The following is a 20,150-nucleotide window of genomic DNA, read 5'->3' on the forward strand; positions in this document are numbered from 1 at the left end:
CCCAGGAGGTCACCTAGTCCCACCCCCTGCTCAAAGCAGGACCAAGTCCCAGATAGATTTTTTATCCCAGATCCCTAAAGTGGGGCCCTCAAGGATTGAACTCACAACCCTGGGTTTAGCAGGCCAATGCTCAAACCACTGAGCTATCCGTCCCCCAAGTGCCCAAGCTCCCCCTCCCTGGGTCTGATGGGTCCAGGCTGGAGGGTCCTGCTGCAGGGCAGGGGGATAGCAGGGACTCAAGTGGCCCCCTCCTCCCCCACCCAGTGGGATCCCTCTGTCCCGGGGCGCCTAGCCCTCCCTGCAGGCCTAGAGCTTTGCCGCAGATACAGGAGCCGGAGCTGGAGCGCATGGCTGGCTTGTCTTTATTGATAACAGAGCCCAGCCCTTTACCCGCCCTCTCACGGCCCCGGGGGGTGATGACACAGGCGAGCGTCTGGCATTGCCTAGCCTGGGGCACGGCCCTGCGGTGCTGCTCCAGACTCTCCCCTGGCACCGAGTGCTGGCCTGCAGCACTAAGCCAAATGGAGAGCAGGGGAGAGGCCAGCTCGTCCGGTCCATGGAGCAGAGGGCCTGAAGCCAAGCTGGAGTTTCACCCCAGCCTGGGGCGGTTGGCGCCAGCGGGTTGGTCTGAGCCCTTGTTCTTCTCTAGGAGCCGGCTGGGCACCAGGGTACTGGGCTTGGTTCCTGGAGGAACGGGCCAGGGGCCATACCCACCAGTTCAGTGCTCTGCCCCGGACCCCCAGTCCCCTGCCTGTAACTGACCAGAACCCGCAGCCTAAGCTCTGCCACAGTCTTCCCAGGAGTGCAACCAGTGGTGCTAGGGGACCTGCAAACCCTTAGGGGACCTAGCAGCCCCATCTCCCATGGGCGGGCAGAGGTGCATTCCAGGCCTGGCTGGCGCCCCTGGAGGCTGACAGCAGCTGCCTCCCACAGCAGCCCGTGGCCACAGGGAGCCCCGCTGGAGCCCAGGCAGCACATCTCCCTGCCAGGAGGGGCCCTGAGCACACGCGAGCCCAGGGGGGCTCAGACAGTGGCAGGGGGTGATGCTCGGTGCTGGAGGAGTGAAACACCCGGGGGAGGTCAGCAGGAGGCTTGTGCCTTGCCTCTGGGCCCGGGAGGCCAGCTCCCCCTGCACAGCTGCTGTGAGAGCCAGGCAGCGTTGCTCCCCGCCCGGCCCGGCTGAATAGTCTCACGGTCTCCAGTGGCCGAGGGCGGAAGCTGAAAACGCCCATTTCCTTGGCACAAGGACGCGGCAGCTAGAATGAGCCCATCAAGGTTTTGCTGCCTCAGCTGAAGTTTGCGTGAAAGTTGCGTGCTCAATGCAGTCAGGCCCTGCGTCCATTACAGCTGAGGTTGCAAACCCTGCGGCTGAGCAGGAATCCTGAGCGCAGTGGGCCAGCTGCACCGGGGCTTCTGCAGGTCACCAAGGGAAAGCTGGTGGGCTATTAACACGCAGCACAGGGCTCTTTAAGGCACACGGTTTAAGTGCCCGACCGCTCAGAAGGAGAAGTTCAGCTTCTCCCCTGCATCAGCACCAGCACTGCTCTGTCTGCATTTCATCAGCCAGGAGCTGTTCCTGGGCCAGGCCTTGTCGCTTCATTTCCCTCCCCTGGTCGCCTTAAAAATCAGCCCCAGCTCTGCTGAGGGCAAGACGCAGCTCAGGACGAGGGGGAGAGCTGAGGAGTGGCCACGGGATTCCGGCCTGTTGGCAGGGGCGGCATCTGCCAGCAGCAAGCCTGGGCCTTCGGGCACAAGGGTCCGGTGCTGAGTGCAGCCTGACTCCTCCCTGCTTTCAGGTCGTCTTGTATCTTTAACAAACAAGAGAAATCTGGTTAAGCAAACGAGCGGGGCAAATTACTGCAGCTGCGGGGGACAGCAACAGCGTGAGAAGACAGGCTGGCTCAGGGGGCCGGGACCAGGGCTGGGTACCTGGGGGGTTCAGCCCCTCCTCCGTGAGCAAATGGAATCCCCCGCATTACTGGGGGGCCAAGATCTGAAACCACAGCTGCCTCCCCCCTGCAAGGGGTGGTGACCCCGCCTCTCGGCCAGCTAACAAATCCCCCGGCTGTTGGGTGCAGGGTCCTAGGGCTGCAGAGGGGGAGTAACCTGAGGGGGGGCTGCAGACGAAGCGTCCTGCTGGTGCAATGCCCACAGCTCACATGGGCCAGGGCTCCCGGCTCAGCCGAGCCTGCCAGCCTGGGGCTAGTGCTGCTCACAAGCGGGCAAGCTGTGATGGCTACAGGGGCCCGGCCTCCCAGCCCGCTGGCAGCGCCCGCTGGGGAACAGGTCAGTCACTTCTCGTCGCTCGCTGCTGACTAAATGGGGTTTAATTACTGCTCCAGTGATGACCCCAGCACTGATCACAGGCATTGTTCTCAGCCCCCCCGCAGTTCTGCCTGCCCCACCCAGCCCAGAACTGCCAGTGACCAAGGGGGCTGGCGTGGGGGGTGATGAGCACCCCTCCAGTTGGCATGGAGCTGGGGGGACAGCGCAGCAGGCCAGGAGCAGGTCCAGCCCCACCAGTGGGGGCTTTGGGTGCCCCCCTGCCTTTGTTTCCCTACACGGTGATTGGGTGCTAGCGAGGTGACCCCCAAGCAGGTCGGGAATTGCGCCCGGAGTGGGGGCCGTGGCTCTCCAGGAGGAGACGGGGAGGCAGAAAGCCAATTGCTCTGCGGCTGGGGCCTCCTCTGCCCCCCACGCGCCCCGTGTGAAATGAGCGGAACGGGAACAGCAGGAAAAGGCCGAGCGGCTTTGCAACCGTGGGCCCAAACCAGGGAATTTACCTATGTTTCTGCCTGTTAAAGAACTAACTTGCCCTGCACAGCCCTGGCAGGAGCATGGCTGCCTGCTGCCCCCTGGGCCATGGAGCTGGAAGCCCGGACTCCTGGGTTCCATGCCTGGTCCTGCTTCAGCTTGGAGGTGCCCCCAGTGCCTGCCTTCTGCAGGGCCAACAGCTGCCGGCTCCAGTGAGTCCTTCGGCCCGCCAGGAGCTGGGCACTGCCTTCTCCGGCCCCCAGCAAAAACCCCTGCAAACAGCACAGTGCCGCCCCAAGGGCCAAGCCCCCAAGCTGGGGTCCAGCTGCTGTGGCGCTTGGTGGGAGTCATTGAGTTAAGGGCCTCGTGTTTTCCATGGGGGGGCTGGGGTCCCCCAACACACTCGGCCAGCAGGAGCTGTCTGGCTGCTTGATCTCCCCTTGTGCCAGGCCCAGCACAGACACGAGACAGCAGCCGCCCCTCAAACAGCCCGAGGAGGGGACGTGACCTGCTCAAGGGACCCAGAGTTTGAGGGCCCGCTGCTGCCCTGGCCCCTGGACCGTGGCTGGAAGCGGGGGCTGGGTCCCTTCCCGCTCGCTGGGTCCCTGCTCCCACAGCCCTCCCCCGCGGGGCCCTGCTACTCACTGGTGTAGGTCGAGCTCCGGCCAGGCCCCCATTGACATCAGCTGCTGCTCCAGTGCCACGATCCTCAGGCCGATGTACCCCGAGGACAGCAGCAGCACCACCACCCTGGGGGGAGGGCAGCGTGAGCAGAGAGCCGGGCTGGCCTGGCACACCGGGCCGGGGGGGGGGGGGGCCCAGCACCTTGCGGATCCGGGCCAGCCTGGCACACCGGGCTGCGGCATTGGCTTGGCAGAGCCGGGCTCACAAATAGCTGCTTACAACCCGGAGCCCAGGGCAGGCTGCCCACAGGAGCTGGGCTTAGCCGCAGCAGAACCGCAAACTCCCAGCTCTCGTGTGACAGTGGTTAGTTAGCCCCGCAGCGCTGGGAGCTGCCGAGCTCTGTCTGGGAGTGGCACAGCCCGGCAGGGAGCTGGGGAACGCAGCAGCTTGCTGCCCCCAGATGCCACCCACACAGCGAGAGGGACTGTCCATGCATGGCGCCAGGCACAGCAGGGGAGGGAGCTGCGGGCAGGAGCCAGCGCAGGGGAAGAGCCGGCAGCCAGGACGGCTGGGGCTTTGGCGCACAGACCGGAGACCGGCACGTTCTGCCTCTGTGCCAGGAGCACCAGGCTGAGTCCGCAGGCACTGGAGCTAAGGCGGGAGGGGGGGTGCCCTGCTATTGGCGCTTCCTGGTGCCACACTCGACTAGGCCCCGTTGGTGCCCGCTGGCCCGACTGCCCCAGGACTCACAGCAGCAGGTAGATGAGGATGACGACGTTGAGGGTGCTCAGTTGCGCCCACCAGCCCCTGGGCTTCTTCTTCGTCTGCCTGCCTGGCCATGCCCCCCCTGCCGGGAAAAGAAGCCGTCAGTGATCGGGGGGAGGCAGGGCTGTCGTCCTTAGCTACCCTGGGAGGGATCGGGGGGGACCTGCCACTGCCCAGCCCCCCAGGATTGCAGTCTCCTCCCAACCCCCACTGCCCTGCCCCCGAGCCCCAACTGCCCCCGAGCCCCTGCTGCCCAGCCCACCCAAAGCCCTCGCTGCCCAGCCCCTCCCCCTCAGAGCCCCACTGCCCAGCCACGCCCCCTCGAGCCCCCACTGCCCAGTCCCCCTAAGGAGCCTGCATAGCAGCCACCCTCTGCAGCCCAGAGGACAAACGACCCCCCTCCCGCCCCGCTGGGGCTGCCAAGCCCAGGGGCTCTCACTCCGCGGCTTGTGCCCCCTCAGAGCCCATCCAGACGACGCCTGGGCAGGTGCCGTACATCACCCCAGTCCCATAGGGATGCCACAGCGAGACCCCTCCGGGGACTGCATGGGCACCCCCACCCTGAGCCTGGGCCGGAGGGATCCGCTTACTTTGGCTCGGCGCTGCTGTCTCCTCGCCCTCGTCCTCTCTGCTCAGCTTTGGGCCCAGCCCGTCTGCTCACACAACAGGATACCCAGTCACTGGCACTGCCTGTGCCCAGCCTGGTGCCAGGCTCCCGTGTGCTGCCCCCAGGGAGGTTGGGGGGTCATGGCGTGTTCTGCCTGCCTTTGGGGGTCCTGCTGTGCCAGGCATGGGAGGGGATTGGGGCCACAGTGCCAGCTGTCACCAGCTCCACCCCGCCATGGTGCTGGAGGGGGCTGAGTGGAGGCTGGTCAAACTCATTCCACCTAATAGAATTGGCTGTGACTGGAGCCAGGCTCCTGGCCGGACGCTGTGACGCTCAGACGCAGGCCGAGGGCGCAGGATGCTGCCCGGAATGGAAGAGAAAGGAGGCCCCTAGGGAGCTCCTCGTTGCACGCTCATTTGCACGTGGGCTGCTGAGTGTGCGAGGGCTGGGGGGGCCAGGCTCTGGGCAGGGGTGCGGCTGAGGGCTCTGGCTCACCTTGCTGGTCCAGGAGGCCATCAGACTCGGGGGGGTTCAGCTCCAGGTCCGACTGGCTCGAGGTCTGGAAGGGGAAAAGCTGCAGGTCACAAAAGGGGTCCCATGCTCCCTCCCCGCCGCTCGCTGGGCTCTGCCTCCTGCCATCTCGCCCAGCCCCGGCCACAACCTGCTCTCGTTCCCCCTCCCGCGGCGCAGCACCGCTCCAGCCTGGCTGCTCAGAGCAGCTCGACACCCAGGTCCTGAGGTGCACAAAACTCCTGCCTCTCCCTGCAGGTGCCTGACCTCCCTCAGCGCCTCAACTTTCAGGCCGAAATTCCTTCGGCACCTAAATTCCTGGGCCTGGGCCCCGCTGCCTCCCCAGCTCACATCCACCTCCTCCCTCGAGCGCACCGCCACGCCGCTTCTCCTCCCTCCCTCCCAGGCTCGCTCCCCAGGTAGGAGGGGAAATGCGGCATGCCGGGGGGAGGAGAAGGGCCGGGCATTTGGGAAGGGGTTGGAATGGGGCGGAGTTGGGGTGGGGCCGGGAGCACGGGAAAATTTTTTTTGCTTGGGGTGGCAAAAAACTTGGAGCCTGCCCTGCTGACGTGGGCTGAACTGCAGCCCCGATCCTGCGCAGCGCCCCGCCCAGCAGCTCCGTCAAGACTCCACCAGCTGCTCCCTCCCAGCCCAGGGCGGCTTCCGAGCCACTTGCGCTGCTCCAGGTGCCCGGGTCTGAGCTGGGCGCTGCTGCACCCCTCAGGCAAGGGGCACTAATCCATAACAAGCATGAGGCCAGCTCGGCCGCTCTGGGGCAATCACACCTCCCTCATGCCAGCCCATCGGGCTGGGCTTGCCAAGGGCTTTGTGGCGAAGGACAGGGATGCCAGAACCCTGGGTTACACTGGGCAGGGGGCTGCATTCAGAAATGCCCTGCTCAGCGTCCCGCCGGGGGTGCCTGGTTCTCCAAGCGCTTTGCAAAGACCCTGGCAGTGCCAATGGGTTTAAGTGGCAAAGGAGAAGCCTCAGCTTCAGGGATCCCCAAGGCAAGGGGGGGGCATTGAGGAGCAGGGGGCCAGCTCGGGGGTCTGCCTCGGCCTGGGGCTGGGATTCGGAGCCCTTCCCCCTCCTGGGAGTTTGGGCTCTGGGCTCTGCCCACAGTCCCATGTGCCCTGGGCTCACAGGCCGGGCTGCTCCAGCTGCCCCACAGGGTCCCTCTGACTTGGGCAGCCCAATCGAGAGCGGCAGAAGGGGGCATGGAGACTCCCCAGGCAGCCAGGATTGCTGGCCAGCAGCCACCTCCACCCAGACCAGACAGCACCAGTCCTGGGGAAACCCAAGCCCCTGGAGCTGGGCAGCAGCCGGGCAACCAGGGGCACATCCAAGCTGCCAGGGTGCCCAGGCAGGTGTGTTCCTGCACACACAGGGTTTAAACCGGGGCGGGCAAACGTTCTGGCCAGAGGGCCACATCAGGGTTGCGCAACTGTATGGAGGGCCAGGTAGGGAAGGCTGTGCCCCACAAAAAGCCTAGCCCCCGCCCCCATCCGCCCCCTCCCACTACCCGCCCCCTGACTGCCCCCCTCAGACCCCCGACCCATCTAACCCCCCTGCTCTCTGTCCCCTGATTGCCCCCTTCCAGGACCCCCGCCCCTTATCTAAGCCCGCTGCTCCCTGTCCTCTGACCGCCCCGACTCCTATCCACACCTCCTGACAGGCCTCTGGGACTCCCACCCCCTATCCAACCCCCCTGCTCCCTGTCCCCTGACTGCCCCAACCCCTATCCACACCCCCACCTCCTGACAGGCCCCCTGGGACTCCCACCCCCTATCCAACTGCCCTCTGCTCCTCGTCCCCTGACCACTCCCTCCCAGGACCCCTCGCCCCTAACTGCCCCCCCAGGATCCCACCCCCTTATCCAACCCCCCCTGCTCCGTCCCCTGACTGTCCACTCCCGGGATCCCTGCCCCTAACCGCCCCCCAGAACCACCCCCTATCGATCTCCCCTGTTCCTTGTCCCCTGACTGCCCCCTCCCAGGATTCCCACCCCCTTATCCAACCCCCCCTGCTCCCTGTCCCTTGACTGCTCTCTCGACCCCTATCCAAATCCCTGCCCCCTGGGACTCCTACTCCCAACCCTCCCTGTTCCCCTCCTCCCTGACTGCCCCCCACAACCTCCACCTCCCTCACTGGCCCCAGGACCTCCCCACTCCCTCACCCAACACCCCTGCTCCCCAACCCCTTACCAGCAGCAGAAGCTGGCAGCCACGACACCCGGCCAGAGCCAGCTGCGCTCCCCACGCTGCCCAGCGGGCCAGAGCGTGGCCCGCATGACTGCGAGGAAGGGGGGACAGCAAGGAAGGGGCCAGGGTGAGCCTCCCCGGCCGGGAGCTCAGCAGCTGGGAAGGATGGTCCCACAGGCTGGATGTGGCCCATGGGCTGTAGTTTGCCCACGTCTGGCTTAGAGACACACACACACACACACACACACACGCACGCACACACACACGCACACCCCGTGACCTGGCAGCCGGGTGCCGAGTGGGCACTGGGCTGCCCGGGAGCAGCTTGCCCAACTCTCAGGAATCTCCATGGTTTGCTAACAGCGGCACCAGCCCCTCTGCCCTGCTGCCCACAGCCTGTGCCACCAGCCAGGGGGTCGGGGACCTTACCAGAGACTTCTTGCAGAGCTCGGAGCTGGTGTTGACGGGCGAGGCCGGGGGGCTGCTGCTCGTGCTCCTGTCCTGGACAACGGGAACGAGGAGAGTGAACCCCGGGCAGGCGGCAGAGCCCTCAAGCCGCTGGCCATCCCAGCCCTGTGCTGGGCAGTGCACAGGAGACAGGGGCTTCCCCTGACCTGGCGGGCGGCTCCCAGGCACAAGGAGGCCCAGGATGGGTCACATCTGGGACCTTCTTCCTCACTGAGTACATTAGCCTGACTCACGCCCTCTTCTCTGGAGCACCGGGGCCAGGGGCAGGAACGAGGGGCATCGGCCCAGTGCCTGTGTCGGGGGGACCAGGGCTGGCATGGCCCTGGGGACTGAGGGGCATCAGCCCAGTGCCTGTGTCGGGGGGACCAGGGCTGGCATGGCCCTGGGGACTGAGGGGCATCGGCCCAGTGCCTGTGTCAGGAGGGCAGGGCTGGCATGGCCCTGGGGACTGAGGGGCATCGGCCCAGTGCCTGTGTCGGGGGGACCAGGGCTGGCATGGCCCTGGGGACTGAGGGGCATCGGCCCAGTGCCTGTGTCGGGGGGACCAGGGCTGGCATGGCCCTGGGGACTGAGGGGCATCGGCCCAGTGCCTGTGGGGGAGGGGGGCCAGGGCTGGCATGGCCCTGGGGACTGAGGGGCTGTGACAAACTGGGAATGTTCTTAATGTTGCTCTGAATACTGTGTTGGTGCCTCAGTGTCCCCTATGCAGTTCTTAACATCTAGGTGGTGGAATAAGGGTCTGTGATTGCCACAGAGCAAAGTGCCAGTGCACCGAAATGCCTGACACTCTGTCTCCTAACAACTGATGGCCTGGGCCCCTCCTCTGCAAAGGTGCCAGCTGAAGGTGTTGGAGACAAAGGGATCAGGTGACCTCCTGGCCCAGGAAAGGGGCTGAGCAGAGAGGAGGGGCTGGGAGGGGTTGTTAGTCTGGAGCTGGCTGAGGGCAGACGTGGGGGGTCTGGCTCACTGCCCCCCAGAATGGACCCGGCCGAGGGGTCCGGTTCTCTGTACCTACAAGCTCTGTTTTAGACCCTGTTCCTGTCATCGAATAAACCTCTGTGTTACTGGCTGGCTCAGAGTCACGTCTGACTGCAAAGTGGGGGTGCAGGACCCTCTGGCTTCCCCAGGACCCCGCTGGGGCAGGCTCGCTGTGGGAAGCACACGGAGGGGCAGAGGATGCTGAATACTCCAAGGAAAGACCCAGGAGGTGAAGCCGTGTGAGCTTCTTTCCCTGAAGACAGTCTGCTCCAAGGGAGAGGAGACTCCCCAAAGTCCTGACTGGCTTTGTGGGGAGCAGTTCCAGAGCAGCGCCCGGGGACTCCATGACAGGGGCATCGGCCCAGTGCCTGTGGGGGAGGGGGGGCAGGGCTGGCATGGCCCTGGGGACTGAGGGGGGCATCGCCCCAGTGCCTGTGTCGGGGGGGCCAGGGCTGGCATGGTCCTGGGGACTGAGGGGCATCGGCAGAGCTGTGAGCATAAGGGGAGCCCAGGGCTGGACTAGCCGGGGATCAGGAGGGTGGGGCCTTATCAGATGTGCCTTAGCATTCCTGCCCCCCAGCCCAGAAGCGTCCCAGCCCGTGCAGCCAGAGACTGGGGAGAACAGGCACAATTGCTGCCTGTACAGTCCCCACCTGCAGGTGTTTGCAGATTGATCGCAGCAGCTGGTACGTGGCCTCCCGGGTCCTCATCGAGACAAAGAGAAACTGCGGGAGGAGAGAGGGGGAAGGGATTGGCCTGATTCCTGGGGAGCGCCCAGCCGCAGCCTCCGCCCTCCACCACTCCCGGGCCCACCCCACCCATGCTGGGTCCCCACCCATGTGGCTCTCTCTATCCCAGGCTGGTCAGAGGGGCTCGCTTGTCCATCACTGCCCGTCAGCTCATCTCTCCAGCCCCTCACCACTGCACTCCCCTAGCCCTCAGTGTGGGGCTCCCTCTGCTCCTGGTGCCATGGGGGGGGCACCGCATGGGCTGCCCCATGCTCAGGCTCCCACTGCTCCTGGTGCCATGGGGGGGCACCGCATGGGCTGCCCCATGCTGGGGCTCCCACTGCTCCCGGTGCCATGGGGGGGGCACCGCATGGGCTGCCCCATGCTGGGGCTCCCTCTGCTCCCGGTGCCATGGGGGGGGCACCGCATGGGCTGCCCCATGCTGGGGCTCCCTCTGCTCCCGGTGCCATGGGGGGGGCACCGCATGGGCTGCCCAGGGCTCCCTCTGCTCCCGGTGCCATGAGGGGGGCACTGTATGGGCTGCCCAGGGCTCCCTCTGCTCCCGGTGCCATGGAGGGGGCATTGCATGGGCTGCCCCATGCTGGGGCTCCCTCTGCTCCCAGTGCCATGGGGGGGCACTGCATGGGCTGCCCCGTGCTGGGGCTCCCTCTGCTCCTGGTGCCGGGGGGGGGGGGGGCACCACATGGGCTGCCCAGGGCTCACTCTGCTCCTGGTGCTGTGGGTGGGTGGATGTACCACGTGCCTTGCCCTCTGCTTGCACCTTCTCACCCTCCGCGGTCCGAATGCTGAGGGCGTTGGGCACCAGCAGCGCCGTGTTGGCCTTCTTGAGGATGGCGATGGAGGAGACGGGGATCACCACCTGCGGGGCGAGAGGGGGCCAGCGGGTGATGGGCCCATTGCTCATGGCATCACTCCTGCTCAGGGGGGGCGAGGACCCCAAGGCCAGGGACACCCCCCCCGATTGTTTGGTCCCCAGGACCCAAGGGGGGCGGGGGTGCCCCCCACACCAACCACATGTCCCACCTACCCCTCCCCCAGCCCACCTTCCCTCCCCCCCACATCCCCCCGCCACGCTACCAGCCCACGTGAGCAGCCATGGGGCACGGCGTGTGCCCCAGCGCAGGGCCTTACCTTGATGTCCCGGAGCAGCATGCTGCAGTGGAAGCAGATGTAGTTCTGGGAGATGTAGAGGCGCCCATGATAGGGGACTTCCCTTTGCCAGGCACAGGAGACACCTGCGGGTGGAGGGGCAGAGAGGCGGGTGAGTGGGCAAGGCACAGGGGGGCAGGCGGAGTGGGGGGAGCAGCACTCACTGTCCAGTAGGGACTCCTCCTCAGGCATCTCCTTGAAGGCCTTCTGGTAGCTCGCCAGGTGCTTGGCTAACTGGGGAGAGAGCACGGACAGGGTCAGCCCTGGAGAACGAGCCCCCTCTCCACCCCCCACCCTGGGGTCTCTGCCAGGGCTGCCATCAGCCTGGGGCCAGCTCAGAGCCCCCACACTGGGCACCATCCCAAGGGCTATCAGCCAAGCTCGAGATGTGCCTGGACACTAGGATGGGCCCCCTGGATCTCCTGGAGGTAGGGGGGGCAGGGGAGGAGGCACACGCGAGACCTGATGGAGGCTGTGGGCACACGGGGAGTTGTCACGGATCTCCCTGGCTGGCTGGGGGGATGGATCCACCAGGACCTGCCTGGCACTGCCAACCCCGCTCCAGGAGAGCCATCCCTCCGGCAGCTGGCACAGGCCAGTGCTAATGCCAGGTACCCTGGCAAATGGATGGTGCCAACCACCCACCCAGCAACCCATCCTAATACTCCCCTTGCAGGCATCCCCCCACAACAGGTATCCCACCCCCAGCACGCACCCCCATCCCCTGCCCTGGCACCCACTCCCAACTCCTCGAGATATCCCAAACTCACCCCGAGTACCCATCCCAACCCTCCCAATACCCCCCCCAGCATCCATCCTAAACCCTTGTGCCCATCCCAACCCCCAGGCCCCAGCGTACATCCCCACTCCCTGTGCCCCATCCCAGTCTGGGGGGACTTACAGAGGACGAGGTGGCCTTCTGCCTGCCCAGGGTCAGCTCCTGTTCGCTCTCTTTGGAGAAGGATGGGTCATAGGTCTTTGATCTGAAATGCACCAGAGGCCAAAGGTGAGCAAGGCAGAGCTCCAGGCAGGGTGAAGGGGTCCCCACAGGGCAGGGCTGGCCTTGCGGGGTAGGCAGGCAGCAAGTAGGGTGACCAAGTGTCCAGTTTTTGACCAGAACGCCCGGTTGAAAAGGGACCCTGGCGGCTCTGATCAGCCCCACCGACCTGCCATTAAAAGTTCGGTCAGCAGCGCTGCAGGGCTACAGCAGGCTCCTCCCTACCTGTCCTGGCTCTGCGCCGCGCCCTGGAAGAGGCCAGCAGGTCCGGCTCCTAGGCAGGGGGGCCACAGGGCTCTGCGTGCACCGGCTCCGCACTCCCATTGGCCGGGAACCAGCCAATGGGAGCTTGGGGGGCAGTGCCTGTGGGCAAGAGCCTCATGCGCGGCACCTACTAGCGCCAGACCTACTGGCCGCCTCCGGCATGAGTGCAGCGCGGGGCCGGGCCAGGTAGGGACTAGCCTGCCTTAGCCCTGCAGCGCTGCCACCGACCGGGAGCCATGCGGGGTTAGCCCGCCCTGTAATCCCCTGCCCCAGCCCCCCCAAACCCAGAGCCCCCCCTGCACCCAACCCCCTCATCCCCAGCCCCACCCCAGAGCCAGCACCACAGTCCAGAGCCCTCATCCCCCAGACCCCAACCCCCTCCTCCAGCCCCGATCCCCCTCCTGCACCCAAACCCCTCATCCCCAGCCCCACCCCAGAGCCAGCACCGCAGTCCAGAGCCCTCATCCCCCAGACCCCAACCCCCTCCCCCAGCCCCGATCCCCCCCTGCACCCAACCCCTCAACCCAGCCCCAGCCCCACCTGAGCCAGCACAGCCCAGAGCCCTCATCCCCCAGACCCCAACCCCAGCACTGATCCCCCCCTGCACCAAACCCCCTCATCTCCAGCCCCACCCCAGAGCCAGCACCCCCAGCCCACAGCCCTCATCCCCTAGCCCCCAACCCCCTGCCCCAGCCCCGATCCCCCTCCTGCACCCAAACCCCTCATCCCCAGCCTCACCCCAGAGCCAGCACCACAGTCCAGAGCCCTCATCCCCCAGACCCCAACCCCCTCCCCCAGCCCCAATCCCCCTCCTGCACCCCAACCCCCTCATCCCCAGCCCCACCCCAGAGCCAGCACCGCAGTCCAGAGCCTTCATCTCCCAGACCCCAACCCCAGCCCTGATCCCCATCCTGCACCCAAACCCCTCATCTCCAACTCCACCCCAGAGCCCTCATCCCCCAGACCCCAACCCCCTGCCCCAGCCCCGATCCCCCTCCTGCACCCAAACCCCTCATCCCCAACTCCACCCGAGCCAGCACCCCCAGCCCAGAGCCTCCTCCCACACCCTGAACCCATCATCCATGGCCCCACCCCAGAGCCCTCACCCCCTCCTGCATCCCAACCTCCTGCCTCAACCCACATCCCCCTCCTGTACCCCAACCCCCTCATCCCCAGCCCCACCCCAGAGTCTGCACCCCCACCCCAGAGCTCTCACCCCCCCATCCCAACCCCCTGCCTCAACCAGCAGCCCCCTCCCACACTTCGAATCTCTCATCCCCAGCCTGGGGTCCCATCCTGCACCCCAAACCCCTCATCCCCAGCCTCACCCCAGAGCCAGCCCCACAGTCCAGAGCCCTCATCCCCCAGATCCCAACCCCAGCCCCAATCCCCCTCCTGCATCCAAACCCCTCATCCCCAACTCCACCCCAGAGCCAGCACCCCCAGCCCAGAGCCCTCATCCCCCAGACCCCAACCCCTTGCCACAGCCCCGATGCCCCTCCTGCTCCCAAACCCCTCATCCCCAGCCCCACTCCAGAGCCAGCACCCCCAGCCCAGAGCCTCCTCCCACACCCTGAACCCATCATCCATGGCCCCACCCCAGAGCCCTCACCCCCTCCTGCATCCCAACCTCCTGCCTCAACCCGCAGCCCCCTCCTCATCCCCAACCCCACCCCAGAGTCTGCACCACCACCCGAGCTCTCACCCCCCCCCGCATCCCAACCCCCTGCCTCAACCAGCAGCCCCCTCCCGCACTTCGAATCTCTCATCCCCAGCCTGGGGCCCCATCCTGCACTCCAAACCCCTCATCCCCAACCCAGAGTCTGCAGCCCAAGCCCCTGCCCCAGCCTAGTGAAAGTGAGTGAGGGTGGGGGAGAGTGAGCCAAGGGAGGGGAATGTAGTGAGTGGGGGGCAAGGAAGGGGCGGAGCCTCAGGGAAGGGGCGGGACTGGAGTGTTCGGTTTTGTGCGGTTAGAAATTTGGCAGCCCTGGCAGCATGGGGAGGTGCTGAGGAGGGTCTGGGGGGCGGGGGGAATTGTGACTTTGTGGCTTTCCAGGGCAGTGTAGCTGGCCTGGGCTCAGGTGGGAGGGGCCTGAGAAGAGAATTGGGGGAGGGGCTTGTTCTTGGGGAAAGTCCCTGGGGGAGGGACAGGGCCTCACCTGGAGAGGCTGGGGTGCCTCCTTGGCTGGGGGGCATCGCTCCCCGTCTCCTCCAGGCTCTGCCACTTCTTCGGCTCCAGCATCTTCTTCTTGCTCTTCTTGAGTTTCCCGGAGCTGGCGGCAGGGTCAGCCAGGCAGCTGGGGAGGGCAGAGAGCAGGGTGGGGTGACAGGCCCCTCCAGCGAGGAACCTCCTTTCTTCCCCCCCCACCTCCCCAAGGGGGAGGGGAGCGGGGGGGGGGGATTTCATTTTCCTGCTCACCTAGTGCCCCGGCTGGCAGCTACCATGTGAGCGCAGAGCACCCTGTGCAAGGGGCGTCAGTGCAGACTGCCCACCCCCTGCCATCATTCCCGGGGTCCCTGCTGTCACACGCGTCCAATGGCTGCCCCTGCCCACTCTACTCCGATATACAAGCTGTTTTCCCCAACGGGCAGCGGTGGAGCTACCCCAGGCCATGGAGAAACTCCAGGGACATGTGGGGCATCGGTGCGCAAGGCACCCATCACAGCTGGGTGATGCCCTCGGGCTCCCTGCTCTCTCTGCCCCCCACCCCCATCCCCTGGGCCTGGGGGGTCTTTAGAGTCAGGACCCTGTTGCTGATCTTAATGGGGAGGGGGCAGGGCTCTCTTCACAGAGCAGCCAGCTTGTGGGGCTTCACTGGGGGGTGGGTACCCGCTATCCAGTACCCAGCTGCACCTCCTCTAGGACTCGTACCTGTCCTGCCATGAACCGTGGCAAGGCCTATCCATAGCCAGGTGCAGTACGCAGCCATTTCTGATGCCCCCCCCCTTTGTTCCCAGACAGGCCGATCAGACGGCCCTGGGGGCAGGGCGAGGCGAGGCACACCCCTGCTGAAAAGCCGGATTCACAGACACAGCAGAGGGGCGAGGGGAACCCAGCAAAAGGGCTGACAAGCTGCGTGTAAATCCCACAGCCAAGAGGGCAGCGTCAAACAGCCACAATCCCAGTACTGCTGCTGCACACCTGGGCCCAGCCAAACCTCACCCTGCCCCACCACAATCCGCACACAAGCCCTACGGGCTCCTCCATCTCCTGCTTCTCCGCAGAGGGAGGCTGTTGTGAGATCTCACAGAGCATGTCCCATCAGCAGACCCCCAAGTGCTTTACATAGGAGAGCAGTATCATTATCCCCATCTTACAGATGGGGAAACTGATGCACAGAGAGAGATGGTGACCCAGCAGGCCAATGGCAGAGCTGGGAGTAGAACCCAGGTGTCCTGACATGGACGCCACTTCCCTATCAGCCCAACCACACTGCGTCAGCAGAGTCCATCCCCCCCAGCACAGCACCAGTTAGTGTCAGCGGTGATCACACTGCCAGCTGGCAGAACAAAAACACAAAGTCCATTTTTTCTGCCTTTCTGTTATTTTTTTTTAAAAGGAGTTTATTCATTTACTTGCTAACTCACAACATTTAATCACTCGCACCAAGCATCCCTCCCATTAGGGGAATTAACGAGGTTTGGCTGTAATTAGCTGGAAGTTAATAATGCTGTGTTGATACAGTGCAAGCTCAGTTTCAATCTGTGTAATATCCTGCATGTCAGATGGTAACAGCACCCAGGCAGATTCTAAAGCCCTGACCCAGAGCAATGGACAGGAGGGTGCTCAGTATGGGCTAGATTATGGAGCTTTTGATTTTTGCTTCCTAAGGCAAAAGAAGGGAGATAAACCCTCATGCTTCAGGGCATGGCATGACTGGACCTTGAATCATGGGGGTCAGGAGGGAACTTCCCCTGGGGGAAAGTTATCCCATCACTGCAGGGACTCCTGCAACTTCCTCTAAAGCACCTGGGGCCTGATAGAAACATCCTGGTGTCGGTCAAACAGGAAAAGAAACAGAGCTGCCGGTTTCCCATCCCAGACTGAACTCTCCTCCTAACCATAATGAAAGGCCCTGCTGGCAGAGTATTTATAGCTGTGTGTTAGCACAGCCTCTTTGGACAGAGTGGGATTTTGTGGGTAAGAGCAGAGGACGGTGAGCCAGGACTCCTGGGTTCTGTTCCCAGCTCTGGCAGGGCGGCCTGTTAATTAGCAGACTTGGAGACGGGGTCCCTAGATTGCCAGCTCTGGGAGGAAAAGTTACCTAGTGGTTAGAGCGAACAGGGTGGCATGGGGGAGAGGACTCCTGTGTTTGAGTCCCAGCCACGACACTGCTTTGCCGTACAGCCCGGCTGCCTATGGCTTAGCTTCCTCCATCGCCAACAAGCCCTCTGTGCGATCCTGACAGCAAAGGGGTTTTCAGTCTCTGCTGCTGACTGGGAATTGGGGGGGGGGGGGGTGGAAGAACAGGAGACGAGCCTGAGCTGCAGAGTGGGGGGCTCAGAGCTGTGCCCTTGGGCTCCCAGTACCCCCTTCTCACCCCCTGTACAGATCCTGCACGTGGGCCAAAGCACCCCTACCCTGGCTGAGGTCAGAGCCCACCGGAGCCAACACGTGCCCTGTACCTCATCAGTGAGGCAGCCAAGGGGTCGCGTCCCACCCTGGCTTCCCACTCGCTCTGCTGGGCTCCGGATCCCTGCTGCGCTCCAGCCTGTCTGCCTCACACGCTCCTCTGCCTGGCGCTGATGCTTCTCCAGTCCCTGCCCCTCACAGCCTGCAGCCTCCTCCCAGCTGGCTGGGAAGGGATGTCTTGTACACAGCTGGCCCAGCTTGCTGGGACCAGCCCAGCCGAGTATGTAGGGAGGCGTTGCTCCCAAATACCATTTCCTTAAAGGGCCGGACCCAGAGAATGAACACACTTACTGCAAGCACGTGGCTTATTTGCCACCAGCACATTCCTCTCGCTTGAGTGTTGATCTCACTTCCCAGTCTCTGCCCAAGCAGATCCTGCTCTGAAAACAGAGACCAGGTGTGCCTTTATTGAGCAGCCACTGACTCAAACACTCTCCAGCCCAGGGCTACAGCATGTGGGTGCAGTGTTGCCAGCCCTGCAAGTCTGGCCATAACTGTTGTTTTGGTTGAAGCCCCAGCTCCTGGAGTCATGTGAATATGAGAGAATCACAGCTTGTAATAAAAAAAGGAACAGTCATTTTTAGCCCTTGTGGTTGCAGAGAAACACTGGAAAGTTAATCCCTAATGGCTTGAAAGCAAGTAAAAAACCTAGTTCTTTAAAAGTCAATTTTTAAGCCAGTCTCATGATTTTTGAACATCTGGACTTGGCAGTTCTGATTTACCTGAACAATATTTCCAAAGAATATTGTTGTTTTTCCAGAATGATCAGACATTTTAAATCAACATGTTTTCACCACTGATCTATTTTCAAAATAAGATTTTTTTGAAGACTTTTGTTATTATTTTAGGGCAAGATTTTTTTTGTTTTGTTTTGTTTCCCCCAGAAACACAAGTTTTATTTTGAAAAATAAATATTTTAAATGTCTCATTTCAAAAACTGGAACCATAGGTAACATTGTCGATCAAAAATAATTAGGAAATATTTATTCTGTGGTGCTATTCTGAAAAACATCTATTTTGGGGGTCATGGGCCCCCAAAGGGAATTTTTCAATGAAAAAGTCTTTAGTGGAAAAAATGTTGACCAAGGCTCTGCGTCCCTCCCACCCCCAGACCCTCCACATGATAAAGCTTCATCCTGTGAGGTCTCAGCTCCTTCTCCTGGGCAGATTATTAACAGATTCCAATGCCAAAATGCACCACTGTGACTCTCTAGCCTGCCCTCCCCCATGACATGGGCCAGAGAACTGCCTCGATGTAGATTGCTTAGAAAAACATCCGAGCTCGATTCAAAAACGGCCAGGGATGGAGAATGCACCAAAACCTTCGGTCAATTGTGCCGGTAGTTGTGACCATGCGGTTCTGGCAGGACCCAACTGAGAGTGCCAATTCAGGGCCAATGGCTTAAACAGGGCAGTCACAGCCCGAGGCTGGGGTTTTTCCACCTCTAAGGCAAACCAAACCAGCCAGACAAAAAGCACTTCAGTTTCACCCCACTGGCTAATCACAAGTCACACAAGCAATTTCCTTAGACACTCCAGTCTCCCAGTGTCACCACCAGTCCCACCCGTCCTGGGGATGAATGGTTATGAAAACCAACACCCCAGTAAAAGAAAAAGGTTCTCTCGATCCCAAAGGACCAAGCCCCAGACCCAGGTCAATATACACATCAGATCTTACCCACAAATCATGGTGTTGCCAATCCTTTAGAATCTAAAATCTAAAGGTTTATTCATAAAGGAAAAAGATAGAGATGAGAGCTAGAATTGGTTAAATGGAATCAATTACATACAGTGATGGCAAAGTTCTTAGTTTAGGCTTGTGGCAGTGATGGAGTAAACTGCAGGTTCAAATCAAGTTTCTGGAGAACATCCCCCACTGGGATGGGTCATCAGTCCCTTGTGTAGCACTTCAGTTTGTAGCAAAGTCCCTCCAAAGGTAAGAAGCAGGACTGAAGACAAAATGGAGATGAGGCATCAGCCTTATATAGGCACTTCCAGGTGTAAGAACACTTCTTTGTTCTTACTGTGGAAAATTACAGCAAAATGGAGTTTGGAGTCACATGGGCAAGTCCCTGCATACTTTGCTGAGTCACAAGGCGTATCTGCCTCCTCTCAATGGGTTAATTGTGTAGCTGATGGTCCTTAATGGGCCATCAAGCAGGCTAAGCAGAGCTAACACCAACTTATCTGGGGTGTTTCCCAGAACTGCAGCACCAATTTGAAATACAGACGGTATACAGCCCATACTTATAACTTCAACTACATAATGATACAGACATACAGACAGCATAATCATAACCAGTAACCCATAACTTGGTCTTAGACACCTTATATGACCCCCTTTACATAGAATTGGTGCCACTACAGGACCTTGGTTGCAAACCATGTTCTATATGGTCCCAGTTCATATCAATAACGTCACAGTAGTTAATTGCCCTCATTGTCAAAAATTTACGCTTTCTTTCCAGTCTGAATTTGTCTAGCTTCAGCTTCTAGCCAATGACCCGTGTTAGCCCTTTCCCGCCTAGACTGAAGCCTCCATTATTAAATATGTGCTCCCCAGACTGTAAACAAGTCACCCCTTAACCTTCTCCTTGTTAAGCTTGATTGCTCTCCTTGAGTCTGTAACCATAAAGCAGGTTTGCCAGTCCTTTCGATTAGAGAGGCAAGGTGGGTGAGGTGATAGCTTGTGTTGGTGAGAGAGCCAAGCTTGCAGTGTTACACAGAGCTCTTCTTCAGGGCTGGGAAACGTACTGGCCCAGCTAAATACGGATTGTTTAGCATAAGGAGTTAACACATGTTTCAAGGGCCCGCTCGAGGTGAAGTGGCCTGTAAACACCCCTGTAGCCATAGGACAAAAAGGAGGGGGGGTTGTTGTAATAAGCCATATACTGGTCCAATAAAAGCTGTGACCTCCAATATCCTGCAGCCGACACAGCTATGACTACACTGCCTGCAACAGTGGAAGATATTTGAATCCTTTGATCATTCCTGTGGCTTTTCTCTGAACCTGCTCCTATTGACCAACATCCTTTGGTCAGCAGGGATAGCCCAGTCCTGCTGGACTGACAGCTCTGGACATGGGGGAGAGGGGCTTGGGAGGCAGGACTCCTGGGTTCTTTGCCACTGCTTCACTGCCCCTTGGGTTTCTTCCTGATGGGGATTCCCTCTGTGATACTTAACTCATTCCTGTCTCCAAAGAGCAGTTCGAGAGCCTTACAGATGGCAAAGGGCATTGGAGCATTATTGATTCTATGGGAGCACTGTGTTTTTCCAGCAAAATGTGCACTCTCTGTCTGTGGTGGCTTTATCTTGGAAGATTAGAGTGGAAGGGACCTCAGAAGACATCTACCAACCTCCTGCTCAAAGCAGGACCAATCCCCAGACAGATTTTTACCCCAGTTCCCTAAATTGCCCCCTCAAGGATTGAGCTGACAACCCTGGATTTAGC

General features: G+C 61.7%; 1 protein-coding gene across 2 annotated transcripts in view; it reads right to left on the reverse strand.

The window, feature by feature from the left end:
* Positions 1-346: 346 nt before the first annotated feature.
* The window catches only part of LOC115638776 (GRAM domain-containing protein 2B-like), a 48,713-nt gene continuing 28,909 nt past the window's right edge, over positions 347-20,150 (reverse strand). The window contains exons 1-13 of one of the 2 annotated variants that reach the window (XM_030540760.1): positions 16,693-16,847; positions 14,226-14,363; positions 11,707-11,788; positions 10,970-11,039; positions 10,788-10,891; positions 10,417-10,515; positions 9,561-9,632; positions 7,891-7,962; positions 5,246-5,309; positions 4,734-4,796; positions 4,129-4,225; positions 3,400-3,504; positions 347-1,808 (exon numbers count right to left, since the gene is read on the reverse strand). In XM_030540760.1, the coding sequence (XP_030396620.1) occupies positions 1,793-1,808; positions 3,400-3,504; positions 4,129-4,225; positions 4,734-4,796; positions 5,246-5,309; positions 7,891-7,962; positions 9,561-9,632; positions 10,417-10,515; positions 10,788-10,891; positions 10,970-11,039; positions 11,707-11,788; positions 14,226-14,363; positions 16,693-16,697 (987 nt within the window). In that variant the 5' untranslated portion in view covers positions 16,698-16,847 and the 3' untranslated portion in view covers positions 347-1,792. Of the gene's footprint in view, positions 1,809-3,399; positions 3,505-4,128; positions 4,226-4,733; positions 4,797-5,245; positions 5,310-7,890; positions 7,963-9,560; positions 9,633-10,416; positions 10,516-10,787; positions 10,892-10,969; positions 11,040-11,706; positions 11,789-14,225; positions 14,364-16,692; positions 16,848-20,150 lie in introns of those variants that run through there. The other variant, XM_030540758.1, reaches the window with a different exon arrangement.

This window comes from Gopherus evgoodei, chromosome 22 (assembly GCF_007399415.2).
Source record: "Gopherus evgoodei ecotype Sinaloan lineage chromosome 22, rGopEvg1_v1.p, whole genome shotgun sequence".
In the NCBI taxonomy this organism is placed as follows: domain Eukaryota; kingdom Metazoa; phylum Chordata; order Testudines; family Testudinidae; genus Gopherus; species Gopherus evgoodei.